The sequence below is a fragment of the Scylla paramamosain genome, chromosome 2 (assembly GCF_035594125.1).
Source record: "Scylla paramamosain isolate STU-SP2022 chromosome 2, ASM3559412v1, whole genome shotgun sequence".
NCBI lineage: Eukaryota > Metazoa > Arthropoda > Malacostraca > Decapoda > Portunidae > Scylla > Scylla paramamosain.
In genome coordinates this window covers 38,464,453-38,479,316 of record NC_087152.1, presented here as the reverse complement: position 1 = coordinate 38,479,316, position 14,864 = coordinate 38,464,453, and the positions used below count along the sequence as shown (strand labels likewise).

Genomic DNA, 14,864 nt, shown 5'->3' with positions numbered 1-14,864 from the left:
GCTGCCTTCACTTGACAAAGTAGCTGAGGACTGCATTAAATCTATAGTGGATGGTGTAACAGTAGGTTCCCCAGTGGAACTCAGACTGATGGTGATGTTTCCAGGTGTGGAATACGGTCTTAAGAAACTGTAGAAGTTAATAGGATCACGTTGGTTAATTGGAGCGAGGGTGCTGGTGGCATAAGGGGAGGAGCCACGGACCACTTGTTCTGTATTGGGTAGATGAGTTACTATGAGGCTAGAAAGAGTGGACGGAGCCACTGAGGGTTTCGACGATGTAAGATAGACTGGCAAGGTGGAAGTAGATGTATCTGTACTCAGGGTGCGCACTGTTGTGGAAACAAGGGCAATTGCTGAAGGAAATATTTTGTCACTGACGTAAGAAGTCAGCTCTTGTTGGTGAGGAGAGAGGGAAGATGCAGAAAGAGTTTGTGTTTCTTTTTGATACTTCAAATTACCCAGTTTCTGATTTATAAGGATCTGTGCCCCATGAGGCGGCGGAGCAGATGACAGTCCGTCAAGGAAGTTCTGGAACTTTTCAATCACCTGAAATGATTCGTTGCCTCCATCACCTTTCTTAAGAGTCTCGTATTTCTGCTTCAGTGTTTCGATGTCTTTTTTGGATAAAAGCAAGGTGTGCCGGTTAACCACTTCCAGATGGACCGGATGTCTTGAAGGTGAGATCGCTGATGATTCTTCTTCGATGCCTTCACTCTGAGACGCACCCTTCACCGGATGCACATGAGTCTGAATTAGGCCTTCACTTGCAGGTATTAAGTCGTGTACAGGGGAATGTGGATTACCTTGTGAACGAATTGTTGTGAGTTGTAACGGAAGCACGGTCTGAATGGATACCAAATTAGTTGAGGTCGTGAATTCGGAGGAAGTGGAAGGGCTGGAGGCATTATTTGTTACTTGTGAGATTACGTGAGGTTTTAACTGAAGTATAGACTGGGCCTCTGAGCATCTTCTGTTAGATTGTTCATCTACGGTGTTGCTTGCAGGGTTAGGAGATTCCATCACATCAGTGTGTCTAGGGCGGGAAGGAGAAATTGTGGATGGAGAGAGGATCAATCCGGAGACAAACTCAGGGCTATGTGAGGAGCTCGAAATTATTTGTGAAGATAATTTGTTAAGAGCTGTAGATGAACGTAAAGGAGAGGGTGAGTCCTTGTAGGAAAACATCGTAGCTATTCGGTTGACGGACATGGGAATGGATGTAAAAGGAGTGGAACTCACGTCGGACTCAATATTTGAAAAGGAGGGAGACACAGTAACAGAGACATCGCCCAGTGTTGCAGGGTAGACAGTGGACGTGATTTGCAGATGAAAAGTGACCTTCTCTGAACTCCTTTCAGTGACCAGAGGCTGAGGGGGAGGCAAAGGCCGAATGACAGTCGTCGTTGTGTGGATACTCTCCGGCCTAGTATACCCGACATTGATCTGATTTTTAGTGACACCTGCGGCAATGTCATTATATCCTGAAGAGTGTTTGTGGGAATGGTGCCAATATTCTGATGCACTATTTGAAGGCTGGAGATATGGGATAGTTGCAGGGATATGAGAGATTGGAGAAGACTGTTCATCTGTGTGTTCCTTGAAGTTCAGGCTGTAACTCACGATTGAGGTAATAGATGGGCTGTGCTTAACTTCATGTGTAACAGTTGTAAGGGAATGGAGCCGAGAGGCGGAAAAAGGTCTGGAATAATGATTTCCAGAAGTGACTTCGAAAGCCTCTGACTGTAAATGAGAAGCCATTATGATATCGGAAGGTTTGTGAGATATGAAGACAGGACTGGGAGTTCGAAGTGAATTATGAGTCTCATGCGCATCCCCGAGCGTGGGTCTTTGCTCCAAAGTGAGGGGACGACTTCCTGTGTGCTGGGAGAAACGAGAGAGAGGTAGAGGCTGAACGTCTACAGAGGACCAGGTGAGCATCTGTGGTTGTATACTTTGCGCCATGCTAGCGTTCATCTCAGACTCTTGTGAGGAAGGGCGTGAAGTTTCATGAGGACGTGAGATGAAAGGCGGTGGACGAGATGTGGTCGGAAGGATGGAAGCGCTGAAAGATGACCATGGCATCAGGGGACGACCAGTCAGTTGAACTAGAAGTTGGCTGAAGCTTGATGGGTCAGGAAACAGACTGGTTAAAGTTGTGTTAGGTTGCTCCAAGAACACAGGCCATGAACTAACTTCAGCAGGCTCGGGTGCTGAGACATGGGACAGGGAGCCATTGGAATGGTACAAAGTTAAGGACGGTTTGTTTAAGAGGCTTGAGGCTTGGATTTGGGCTCCATTTGCGTTTTGATCCGCTTTATTTGACTGAAACCGTATTTTGCTTAGTATATGGTACCCGTGGTCTGCATGATGCTGTGTCTGGTACGACTGATGTGTTTGGTACGGTCGGTGCTGTAACAGATCTGGTCGGCCCTTTGTGTAGCTTGGTTGTTGTGTTAGGTCCGGCCGTTGTTGTATTTGGTTTAACTTCTGCAGTGTTTGATTCTCATGCCTCTGTGTTTGAAGTAACTGATGCTGTGTTTGTTGTGAGTGATGCTGCGTTTGGTTTGGTCGGTGCTGTGCTTGATTTATCCAGTGTTGTGTTTGGTCTGGCCAGTACTGTGTTTGGTCTGGTTTATGCTGTGATTGGTATGGTTGGTGGTGTGTTTGGTATGGCTGGTGCTGTGATCGGTCTGGCCACTGTTGAGTTTGATGTGGTCGGTGTTGTGTTTGGTTTGGTTGGTGCTGTGTCTGGTTTCGTCGATGTTGTGTTTGGTCTGGTTGGTTACGTGTCCATTTCGGTTCATGTTGTGCTTGATGCAGTTGGTGCTGTGTTTGATCTGGCCTGTGGTCTGTTTGGCTGAATCGATGCTGAGTTTGCTCTGTTTGGTGTTGTGTTTGGTCTGGTCTGTGTCGTATTTGGTCTGGTTGGGGATGAGTTTGACCTGGCCTGTACTGTGTTTCGTGCGGCTGGTACTGCGTCTGGTCTGGGCGATGCTGTGATTGGTATGGCAAGTATTGTGTTTGGTCTGGTCGATGTTGTGTTTGGCCAGACCAGTTTTGTGTTTGGTACGGTCGATGGTTTATTGGGTTTTGCTGATTACTTATATGGTGTGGCCAATGCTGTGTTTGGTGTGGTACATGTTGTGTTTGTTCCGGTCTGTGCTGTGCTTGGTGTGATTGGTGCTGTGGTTGGTCTGGTCTGCGCTGTGTTTGGTATGGTTGGTTGTGTGCTTGCAGTAGATCTTCCTTTTGCTTGCTTTGGTCTTGTGGATGGTGTGTTTGGTCTGCCGGGTACTCATCTTGTCCAAGGTGTGTCTGGTCTGGCTGATGAAGTGTTTGACTCAGACCAGCATGTATTTTTGTTTGCCAATGGTATTTTTCTTCCTTCTGTTGTTCGTTCTTGTTAAGCTTTTGCTGTGCATGGTCTATTTCTTGCTGCGTTTGGTTTAGTCGTTGTTGAATGTTGTATATTTGATGGTATGCAGATTCTGGCGATGGCTGAGTGGCGCCTACCAGCTTCTCCCCCTCTTGGCTCACCTTAGTCGTGCTCTGTTCCGTCAAATAAGTCAGGACTACAGGAGAGGCTGTGATGGAAGGAGTGGAACTGCGCCAAATGGACGAATGCACTTTGGTTGTCTTGGTTGTCGTCTTGTGATTATGAAAGGTTCCTTGGTTCCAGGTGGGGAGTGACAGTAATCCAGTGCTTGTTGTTAGCCTCTTCGTAAATGAGTGTGCGTCGTAAGTCTGTGCAGGAGACTCCTCAGAGATGGTACGGGTGTAGTGCATCAGATGACTGGTCTTAATGAAAGTGTTCTCACTCGCAGGTATCTTGCTTTGTTGAGCAAGCAGGGATTTCTGGGACAAGGTCAAAGGAATAAGAATATTCCATGTGCCTACGCCGGGACTCTGTAATCCATCATAAGAAGATGTGGGACTGATGAAGTGGAAATTCTGCATTGGTGATGCTGCGTGATGAAGACTGAGAACAGAGGAGCTTTCATTAGACAACCTTGATATCAAGCCACCCTTGCTGGTGATCTCGGGGGATGACTTATGAACATGGTTAGAGAGTAATTGAAAAGGCTGCAGTGGTGATGATGGACGGTCGCTGATCGTAATCTGTGGCGTGGGAGAGGGTGATGTGGCTTCTATCTTCACCAGTACATTCACCACACGATAATCTGTTTCTGCCATTCCAGGTAGAACATTTCTGTCTAAGTAACTTGGCATTATCGACACCATATCTTTATTACTAAGTACCATATTTACAGATGCCTGAAAACTATCTGTTCTATTCCATGAAGCGCCGTCTGAGGTTTTAGGACTATAGATCCATCTACTATTTTTAGATGGATCTGATACTCTCAAAAAATTATGCAGTCCCTCTTTTACTTCATCACTGTTTGGTCGGTTAGCCTCTTGTGAGTGGAAGGATGGTGTTGGTGTGAAGTGACTGATGCCAGTTATTTGAGGTCTTGCATTATCTATGGCATTTTCTGAAATGGATTCAGTGACTTCTTGCCCGAGAGGTTTGATCATTGTGACTGTTGTAAGTTCACTGAAACGATGAAAGGATTCATCTTTTTTCTGAGTCACCCAATTTTCTCGCAGAGGAACCGCTGGTGGATATTTCAGATGGTCATGCAGGTATGCAACGGAGGGTTGAGTCTCTGTTAGTATCCCGGTGATGGACGAGAAGTCAGTTAAAAAAGTGTTTTTTGTGACTGCAGTGACTTTAGTTGTCGATAGCTTGGGTGTGATGGTGGTGGTGGAGTTATAGAAGTCAGGGATCACTGTGACAGTGTGTGTGAGAGTAACGACAGTGTCTGGGGAGGCCTCCAATGAAGTACTCAAATTCGCCAGGGACGTCAATGGAAGAGACACCTGTTCAATTATTGAAGGAATCGTTGGTAGGTCTAGAACCTGAATACTGGTTGGCCTTTGGTTTCGAAGTGTACTGTTCGTACCAGAGGCTGCTAGTTTCATCAAGCTAACTAAATAGCTGAGAACTTCCACACGAGTAAAGTTTTGGGGAAGGACGTTGTGCGCTGCGCTTATCAGTATTGATTGAAATTTCTTTATTTCAGAATCTATTGTTTCTGTCACTAAGTTTGATTCACTTTGTGGATCACTGTAATACTTCTTTATTCCATCTTCATTTAAAAGAGAAGTCAGTTCAGGTCGAGTAAGACCTGATTGAATCGGGTTGGGAGGCGATCGTAGCGGGGACATCCCAAACATCTCAGATGTTTGGGACTCATGTTTGTTTGAATGTGAAATCAGGGTGAAGAACGGTTCATCTCCATCGTTGCTTGGGAGACGAGTTGACAGTATGAGGCGTGTGGTGACTATTGAAGGGAAGGCCACACTTTTTGTTGGATGCAGATCATATGACGTCCAATGGCCAGGAGTGAGGTACTGTGCTGCAAAGGGGAATAATAGCCCACTGCTAGGAAAGTTCATGCTTTGAAGGGTTTCGCCAAGTGAACTCACGGAGTGTCCTCCCAGTGTATATCCAGTAACTGTTTCTGGACTGTGTGGATGGTGATGGCTCTCTATAGCGTCGCTGTATCCCCACCGATCTGCTAAATAATTGTTCTGGTGAGACTTCTGGGGAAATTTAAGCTTGAAGTTCTGCTCAGAGAATTTACCATTCTTAGAGCTTTGGCTTGAATCTTGAGAGACAATCGCAGAGTAAGGATGATGAATTATGTAAGGAATATTTGTAACAGAAGTTTCAAAGTTCTCTATGCTCCTTGTTACGGAGTTTGAGATGTCTGCATCAGTGGCTGGTGCAGAGAAGGGGTTAGTGATCGGCTCAGTGACTGTATTGATGGGGAGCAGTGTATTGCCTGTCACCGACGCGTCACCTATAATGCTTTCCAGATAACGCTTGAGACTGAAGGGATGTTGCTGCTGAGACTGCAGGCTTAGGTGCATGGGAGGCCAAGTGAAGGATCTTCCTAAAGATTCAGTTGTTGAAGAATTGGCAAAGTTTATCCTTGATTTTATCTTTTCCAGAAGTGAAGATATACTGAATTTGTATGGTGCTACCTCATATGTTGCAGACTCCTTTGTGTGACAAGGAGCACAAGAACTGGGTGATGATGCTGGTGTGGGAGTGGATGAGTCGAGTGTGCTGACTTCTGACAACACAAAATTACTAGGAGCTTCCTGAAGTGCCGTTGCGGTCATAGCTGGAGTGGAAGATGGCGAGGAAATAAAATCAGATCCTTGAAGTACAGACTGCATTTCAGATCTGCTCACATTACCTTGAGAATACTCAGAGAAGGAAGAAACCTCGGGTCCTAATGGGGTTTGAGAAGTAGTCGCGAGGAACCTTGAAGCAGTACCTTCCAAGAAGCGAGGGCTGATTGTTGAAGAAACCAGTAACATCTTGTCAGGAGTTTCCACTTTACCACGTGAATGAGAATGGTTCGAAATGACTGAGGTTGAAGTTAATATGGGAGAGACACGGTGAGGGACACCTGTGGATGAAGCAAGTGACACAATTTTATGTGTTGTGCTGACACCTACTGGGTGAGTGGTCGTCTCTAGGGCATGAAGTAACTGAGTGGTCGTCTCAGCTTGGTTCATTTGTTGGATGGTTACTTCTGTAGTATGCGGTCCTGAAGAGGTGATCCTGGTACTGTCTGGCGGTGTAATGTTCGTGTTGTCTGTATCTGGTTGGTGAATGGTTGCTTCTGTAGTGTCTGGCTTTGAAGTGGTTGTCTTGGTAGTGTGGGATTGTACAGCAGTTGTTTTGTCTATGTTCACTTGGTGGGTGGTTACCTCTGCTGTGTCCGGTTTTGAAGTGGTCTTAAAAAAATTGAACCGTATGGCAGTCGTCGTGCCTAAGTCCAGTTTCTGAGTAGTGTTGTCGTCATGCATTAAGTGAATCCTCGAATTATTTGCAGCTGTTTTCTCAAAGAATTTCTGTATTTGACTTTGGCTGCCATTCCTTTCTACACCATTTTGCGTTCTGTTGTATTTATTCCTTCCTGCATGAAGATCTAAAGTTGTCTCAGAATTAGGAAGTGCCGGCAAGGATAGAGCATAAGCCGTTTCTTTTAGTGAGCCATGCTGGTTGACGTTTTTTACCTTCCTGTAATTCCTCTCGTTTTCTGTGTTACGCTCTTGCAGCTCCAACACCAACGAATCTGAAACGTAGATTTCACCGTGAGGATAAGAACATTCATAAATACTTACGTGTTGATATGATTAAGAGCAAATTTGAACAAAGCTACAATTCACAATTTACGCAGATGAAACCAGAAATTTATTAGAATAAAATTATATAAATTGTCAGTCTGGGGTTGTATTTTCTTGACATTCATTTCTTAAACAGTCAGTGGCTCAAAATAAAATCTAAAGCAACCTGAAGCTGTACCCTTTAAGCCATGTGCTATACTCAACTCAAATGTTATGAAGATTCGTTTATGTTCACGAATATTTCCTTACATTATGCATTTATAGAAACCTTAATTGAAACTCGACTCGCCCTTTACTAAAAACTGTTGACATTATTATAATACAGTGATATTAACTTACACTGTTCATATCAGTGTACTATAATGAATGAAAACAATTTTTTTCTTGATCGGACCATAATTATGGAACTCTTATATGATAATACTAACAAGGAAAAAATCATTTACCAGCACCTTGTCTATACTAAAAAAAAAAAAAATGAATAAACAAAATAAAACAGCATACGTATACACTACAGTTAAAATAATTAAGGTATCATTATGTACTTTATATACTAAGTGTGACTAAGTGTGACTAAGTGTGTGTGTGTGTGTGTGTGTGTCAGTAAATTTGTATAACTATTTTACCTCTGTATGAATATTTAGGAAAAGACTGAGCTATCTCGTTCACTCTCATCCACGCAGTCTTGGCTCTGTGGGCCGTGCCTGTCATCCTGGATAAAATAGCTTTGTTTCCCTGTATTGAAGTTGAGTGGCAACAAAAAGATTTGAACATGAACTTGAACACACACACACACACACACACACACACACACGTGTGAGTCGTGGGTGTTGTCGTAATACTTATATCACGCCTTAACCCTCAGATTTTTCTCTACGTAATTACCAGAACTACAATCAATGAAGTTTATCAGTTAATAACAGAGTACATGGAAGTCGATCCTCCTTGCGCGTGGAGTAAGACGGCCACAAAGACGGCCAGGAAAGACTGTGTCACCGCAAAATAACACGGGGAACACCCACCTGAGTGAACTTTCACTAGTGTTGATAATACTCAAGTTAATGGCACTTTCCGTTACTCCAGGTAGCTACTACATCTCCAGCTGTGAGACGTCACATTACGCTGAGAGGAACAATCCGAGGCAGAGTAGCCGCGCCACTCCCACTAACGAGCCGAGACGAGAGACACCCCGTGGCCACTGATTAGTTTCCGCTCACCGTTGCAGCATTGTCAGTTCCAAAACACACTGGTGCAGTTTCGCTTTGAAATTTTCTTCGTGAGTCTCTGTTATTGAGTTAAAGATAAACAATCTGAGAGAGAGAGAGAGAGAGAGAGAGAGAGAGAGAGAGAGAGAGAGAGAGAGAGTCACAATTCTATTCCAAGACCTGACTCAAGTGAACTGCCTTTGAAATGCAGTAGAAAAGAAGGGAAAACGAATAAGTAGAACAAACTGATGCCTCAGTGCAGGAATATACAGTATATGATCCGTGACCTGCATGTGGACCACTAAATGAGAGAAAAATATAATAATCACAATACCCTCAATTATTTAATGGGATAAAAATAACAGCTATCAAGAGAAAACAAAACACGAAATGATATGTTATTAATAGTTATAATTAGTTTAATTAGTTGTAATTCAGTATTGTAACCCTAGAGTAAATATATTTGCTATCCTAAAACTACTACTACTACTACTGCTGCTGCTACTACTACTACTACTACTACTACTACTACTGACTTCCATGAAGCTAAATTAAGGAAAGAAATTATTAGCCGTCAAGAGAGTTTATAATTTTTGAGTTTGTAGCCACTGTCTTAGGAGTGTTGAGAGAGAGAGAGAGAGAGAGAGAGAGAGAGAGAGAGAGAGAGAGAGAGAGAGAGACTAACAAACATAATAATACAAACATCTGTATACATATCCATGGGAGGTATTGTTGAGTAATCTTAAATAAAAAGAAATACATCGTTAGGATTAAACAGAGCCAAAAAATGTATATCTCGGTGTGTGTGCGTGTGTGTGTGTGTGTGTGTGTGTGTGTGTGTGTTTAGGGACCCCATTCTCAAACATTTCGGCATCTCATCTCGCGACTACTTTAACAACCTCTAATAAATGTTAATATGATTTTCAACGATGTTTTCATTATTGGAATAGTAATTTAACGAAGAATTTAGCATCATCAGTAAGGAAGGAAAAAAAAAATGTGAAAACCTGACCAATCACTTTTGTGGCCTTTGGAAATAATTCTTGTGACACAATAACGTTTCAAAATACGGGCTCAGTGGTTTCCTGCCCACGGGGACTAAACTGTGTGTTACTGCGCAATTAACCTCATAACGGTGTGGCTTTGATTGGCGGTGCTGTTGCTGCCATAAATCAACCAGCCTCAGTAGGAAGGCCGGCAAGGAGTAACGAAGTAGTGGTTCCCCTCAGCGTGACACACAACACCAGCATGAAAACACCTTCAGTCCGGCAATACAGGAAATAACCACGAAAAAGCTGAACCGTACTGCAATTGAGCTTGAAGCATGTTGTGGCCACTAGCGATGACCGAGTAGCACATTTTTGTTGTAGAAATTCCCCCACCCATCCCACGCCTGTCTCTTTTCCCTGACTATCGACACAGCCAGATGTAGCACTGATATTGTTGCTCCTCAGTTTCAAGATTTGACACTGTAAATTTAAGCGACTGTGCCAAATATACATGCCATGAGGGAAGAGAACCGATCTATTGTAATTTATCGTGATATGGTTGACAAGTGATAATAATAATAATAATAATGATAATAATAATAATGATAATAATAATAATAATAATAATAATAATAATAATAATAATAATAATAATAATAATAATAATAATAATGATTAATTGTTTGTTTGCCCAAAAAGTTACAAAACGCGAACAAAATGTGATTAAAAGGTAACGACTTGGTTTACAATCTCACGCACGGAGGTACTGTACATCATCTATCAAAACGTTAAAAGAGAGAAACGGATTAAAAACAAGTAAGAGAGAGGGAGAGAGAGAACCACTTCCTTAACGGGTACTCCGTGGTGCAGTGGTCAGCACGCTCGACTCACAACCGAGATATCCCGGGTTCGATTCCTGGGCGGAGAGGAGAAGGATGGGCGATCTCCTAACACCCATGCCCCTGTCCACCCAGCAGTGAGTGGGTACCGAGTGTCAGCCGGGGGTTGTGTCCTGCCTCTCGGGGTGGTGGTCTGTCACTTGCCGCGACGGGGAGCTAGAAGGGTGCTGTAGGTGCAAACCCAAGGTCCCCATATTATGATGAAGAAATCAGTGGTCTTGTATGTATGTTAAAACTAGTGATAGTATGATTAACTTGAGGAAGCTAGTGACAACAGTGGAGGGAACCGGGGATCTCTCTCAGGCGAACCGTCACGGTAAGGACTAGAATGCGCCACTTTTAGGGAAATTAGGGAGCTTGAAAAGAAGATTAGACATGTTTACGGATAGGGATGATGAATGGAAACAGGTAGGTATGTTTCACACAGGAGCTGCCACAAGTATGACTGATGGCTTCTTGCAACTTCTCTTATTTTCTTATGGTCTTATAAAAAAAAAAATGAATAAAAAAACCACAACCACAAAATATCTTAAGGTGTGAACTAGTGCATCATCGTTGTACCATATGTTGGCTGAGTTTGGCAACCACGTATGGCATGGTTCATTGCTGCCACAAAGGTTCATACTTGTACAAAGAAAGACAGATAGACAGGAAGGTAAGTAATTAGGTAGATAAGTAGGGATAGTTAGCAAGGTTAGTACAAAAATAGATAGATATGATCCAATATATATAGACATACAGGAACATGGTAAGATTCAGGATTTATTATTATTATTATTATTATTATTATGTTTTTTTACGTCCGAGTTTCCGAATTGTGGTTAGAACGGTGCCTCTCAGTGGTGGGCTTTGGTTTTCGCTTTGATATAGCATGTGCAGTTATCTTTTTTCTAGTCTTCAGTACGATACATCTGCTTATCTTTACATATCTATCTGTCTGTCCGTCCATCCATGTCTTTCTATTTCATTTTTTCGTCATCTGTCCATCTGAATGCGTGTCTTCCCAACTACAAGCATTCAGACTTTATATATGGAATGTCATGTGATGCAGCGATGCTTTTTGCTCAATACCTTGCTGAGTATTACCAGAACACTCATTCATTCATTCTCAAAAATTTTCCAATACCTTATACCAATGCACTATATATATATAAGGAACACCTAGTGAAGTTAGGATGCATGTGTGGTATGTATTTCTCTTGTTGTATAGAGAATCATGTTCAATAGTACAGTAACTTCTGCGCTCACTCCCACTGTATTCAAGATTTTTCCTCAGTCACACATCCTCTGACCCGCCGACAGTCTCCTTACCAAACTTGACACCTGATAGATTCTAAAGAGATCAGAGGACTTAACTCTTTTACTATTTGACACATCCTTCTTTAATCATAAAACATTCATTTTTGTTCTTCATACACTCACCTCTAAAATATTAAATTGATTATATATTGCAAAAACCTGTTCATTCTTTATTTTCTTTCTTGCAAATGCTTGTAATTTTTTTTTCTAGTGTCTTTTTGTGCAGTGAATTGTTGCATAGTACAGTGGAAGGAAAGTTGAGGATAAACGCTACACACAGTGGAGGTAAGTGTCATGGGTTGTTTATCACCATGACTGTACCAAGGCAGTGACGGTGTGAACAAGTGGGTGAGGAAAGTGGCCTTGAGATAGTTCCCTCAAAACTTACCGCATGACCACGGTGAAGACCACTAAGAGTAGGGAAGGAACAAGAGAGGAGTTGGACCAGCGTGGCATTGATGAGAAGAAAACGGATTCTAGCATGTCGCCTAAGAGTAAAAAGGGAAACATTAGTAGGATTAAGATATTGTTATGAACACCAGCTGACCAGAACACTCTAAATATGTTTCAGAACGCATTTTCAGAAGCCTATGGGAGTATTTTGCGCTCACCTGTGAAGACGCTCGACTGTAACTCGGAAACTAGCTACAAAATATTCTCGGAAATGCCCTTATTGTGATTTCCACACAAAGTTACTGTTGGTTATTATAAGATTGATTCTAAACTAACCTTACCTAACCTATCATAAACCAGTCTAGTGTTTTCAATAGGGATTGGCACCTACTCTTCCAGACTTTGGAGATATGCTTCCTGGACTCCTTTCCGTAAGACTGTGATGCACAATATAAGGCTGAGATCATGATTAAAGAGTGGAAGTGTGTCACAGGAAGGATGTTTGGTGTGTGAGTTTAATTGTGATCCTCCAGCTTCTTGTGGATCTAGGATACGTTTGTTAATGTCGAGTGATTTGTTCCCTCATCAGGACTGTTTCCAAAGGCCACAAAAATGCCCCGTCAGATTCTCGCGTTTTTTTTTTTTTTCTTCTTTTTCTCTCTCTCCATTCAATATGCAGAATACTTGTTAATCTATCAATAGAATCATGAAAACATCTTTGAATTTGGCGAGGTAAGATACAGAATCATTTAAAAATATGAATATGATAGTAGAGGACGTCAGAGAAAAGTAATAGTATCATAATAAAGATTGATAAAAATAATCATGCACACATGTGAGGAAAAATACAGGATGTAATAAAATGTAAGAAAAAATAATGGCACGAAGTCATAAAATATCATGGTATATAGTATCATAGTGAGAGAGAGAGAGAGAGAGAGAGAGAGAGAGAGAGAGAGAGAGAGAGAGAGAGAGAGAGAGAGAGAGAGAGAGAGAGAGAGAGAGAGTCCGCCATGTACTGCAGATATCATTTTTCAGTACATTATGTCGGCATGTGGCGTTTATGAGTATGCAGCATTTCTATTAATGATGTAAAGTTATTAAAAAAAAATGCACGTGATTAACACCAGAGTGGAAACATTCAAGAAAATTCTTTTCATATACGTTTTTTTTTTTTTTTTTCATTGAAAAATAACTTCTTCTTTTTTTTGTGGGAGTGAAAAGAAAATTAAAACGTCTTAATTCGTGAACGAGCGTCGTGAGACGAAGTATTAATGAAGCCGAGAATACGATGCACGAGTCTACATGATGCAATGTCTCACTAAGTTTTTTTTTTTCGCATTTACCGTTACATCTTGCTTCCGACTCATTGTGCTGGGAAGCCACAACAAAATGTTATGTTACGTAATTACCACTCAACTCGCAGAGGAGAAAGACTATAACAGGATAAGTTTCAGTCATGATTCGAACCCACGGTAGGTGTTTCTGAGAGGCTCTGTGGTACTTGGAGGCATTGCCGTATACATGCATACAACCAAGCTATTCATCAAGATTAAAGGAGCCAGCAAAAAAAATTCAGAAACAAACTTCAATAGGTGGCTAGGAACTGAAGCATTATGACGTTTAAGTATATTTCCACTAAACACCAAGTTATTAAATTGAGGTAGGTGGTTATACTATAAGAAACATAGTCTTGTAAAGTGTAAGTCTACGTTGATCTTACAGTAGCAATACTTACCATCACTGAGATTGTTCCGACGGGGCTGGGCTGCGACACAGAGGTGAAGGAAGGCAGATAGAGTGACCACTGCAGGGTGTGTAACAAGTGCTTCGCTCATCTCGGCCTGTACTTCATTAATCGCTTCTATAGAGTCAATAGTCTGTTCCCTTTTCAACACACTTTGATATTCAACACTATCATTTTCAGAAGGGAACCCCAGACAATTAGGAACTGTGTTTACATTACCACCACTATATCTTATACAAGGAAAATAGAAAGAGTCATAAGCTTCATTGGTTTTACAGCACTGTCACCCTTGAGGAGCAGAAGCAGCAGCCGGTGCACACACCTGTTTGTCTGGGACTGCCTCAAATTGTTGATGGGACCAACATTGTAGGTGCGCCCCCAGTCATCACGCTGAGTCACTGGGAAGCTGCGGCGATGATGGACGTGAGCAGAATTCGGGGCTATTAGACCCTGGAAGCACTGGAAGAGTATAACAACAGCTTCTTTCTCATGCCTCTCTTTCCCCTCCTCCTCGCTTCCTTTCCCAGCCTCTCTCTCTCTCTCTCTCTCTCTCTCTCTCTCTCTCTCTCTCTCTCTCTCTCTCTCTCTCTCTCTCTCTCTCTCTCTTTCTCTCTCCCTATGAGGTAAATTACCTGAACATTACAGATGACAAGCATGAGTGATCAACTAAGTATTATCTCCGCGAACTGGGTTAGGTTCGTATATTGGATCGGACTCTCAGTGACCTACTACTGCTTCTCAACGAGTAAAGGCTTCTGGATTACTTTATTTCTACATTTTAAAACGATTCCTGTTGCTGCAATTAAAAGCTGGAGCTGGAAAGCTTACGACGTCAAATATTTCATGTAAACTGGATGTCAATAAAAAAATAATAAATAAATAAATACATAAAAATACAAGAAGCTGGTAGATCTACATGTGGCAGTCCCTGTTTAAAGTTTCCCATAGACTCAGTCTGAATACCGAGTCTGTTCATTCATCTACTACTCTGTATATTAAATCTAAGTTTATCGACATTGAAACAGGGCCGGTTTTAAGCCTATTTGACCAATTTTATCAAACTGGGCCCCGTACCTCCCCGCGCCAGAGGTGACGGAGTTACCGCTTGAAGTTTTTTTCT

At 42.2% G+C, this 14,864-nt stretch overlaps 1 protein-coding gene across 1 annotated transcript in view; it reads right to left on the bottom strand.

Moving 5' to 3' along the window:
- The window catches only part of LOC135107493 (mucin-2-like), a 26,156-nt gene extending 18,233 nt beyond the window's left edge, over positions 1-7,923 (bottom strand). Inside the window, exons 1-7 of the mRNA XM_064017436.1 lie at positions 7,839-7,923; positions 3,514-7,160; positions 3,139-3,284; positions 2,618-2,994; positions 1,240-2,210; positions 459-726; positions 1-209 (exon numbers count right to left, since the gene is read on the bottom strand). The exon at positions 1-209 is cut by the window's left edge and continues 385 nt beyond it. Of these exons, the coding sequence (XP_063873506.1) occupies positions 1-209; positions 459-726; positions 1,240-2,210; positions 2,618-2,994; positions 3,139-3,284; positions 3,514-7,160; positions 7,839-7,923 (5,703 nt within the window). The remainder of the gene's footprint in view (positions 210-458; positions 727-1,239; positions 2,211-2,617; positions 2,995-3,138; positions 3,285-3,513; positions 7,161-7,838) is intronic.
- Between the last annotated feature and the right edge of the window lie 6,941 nt (positions 7,924-14,864).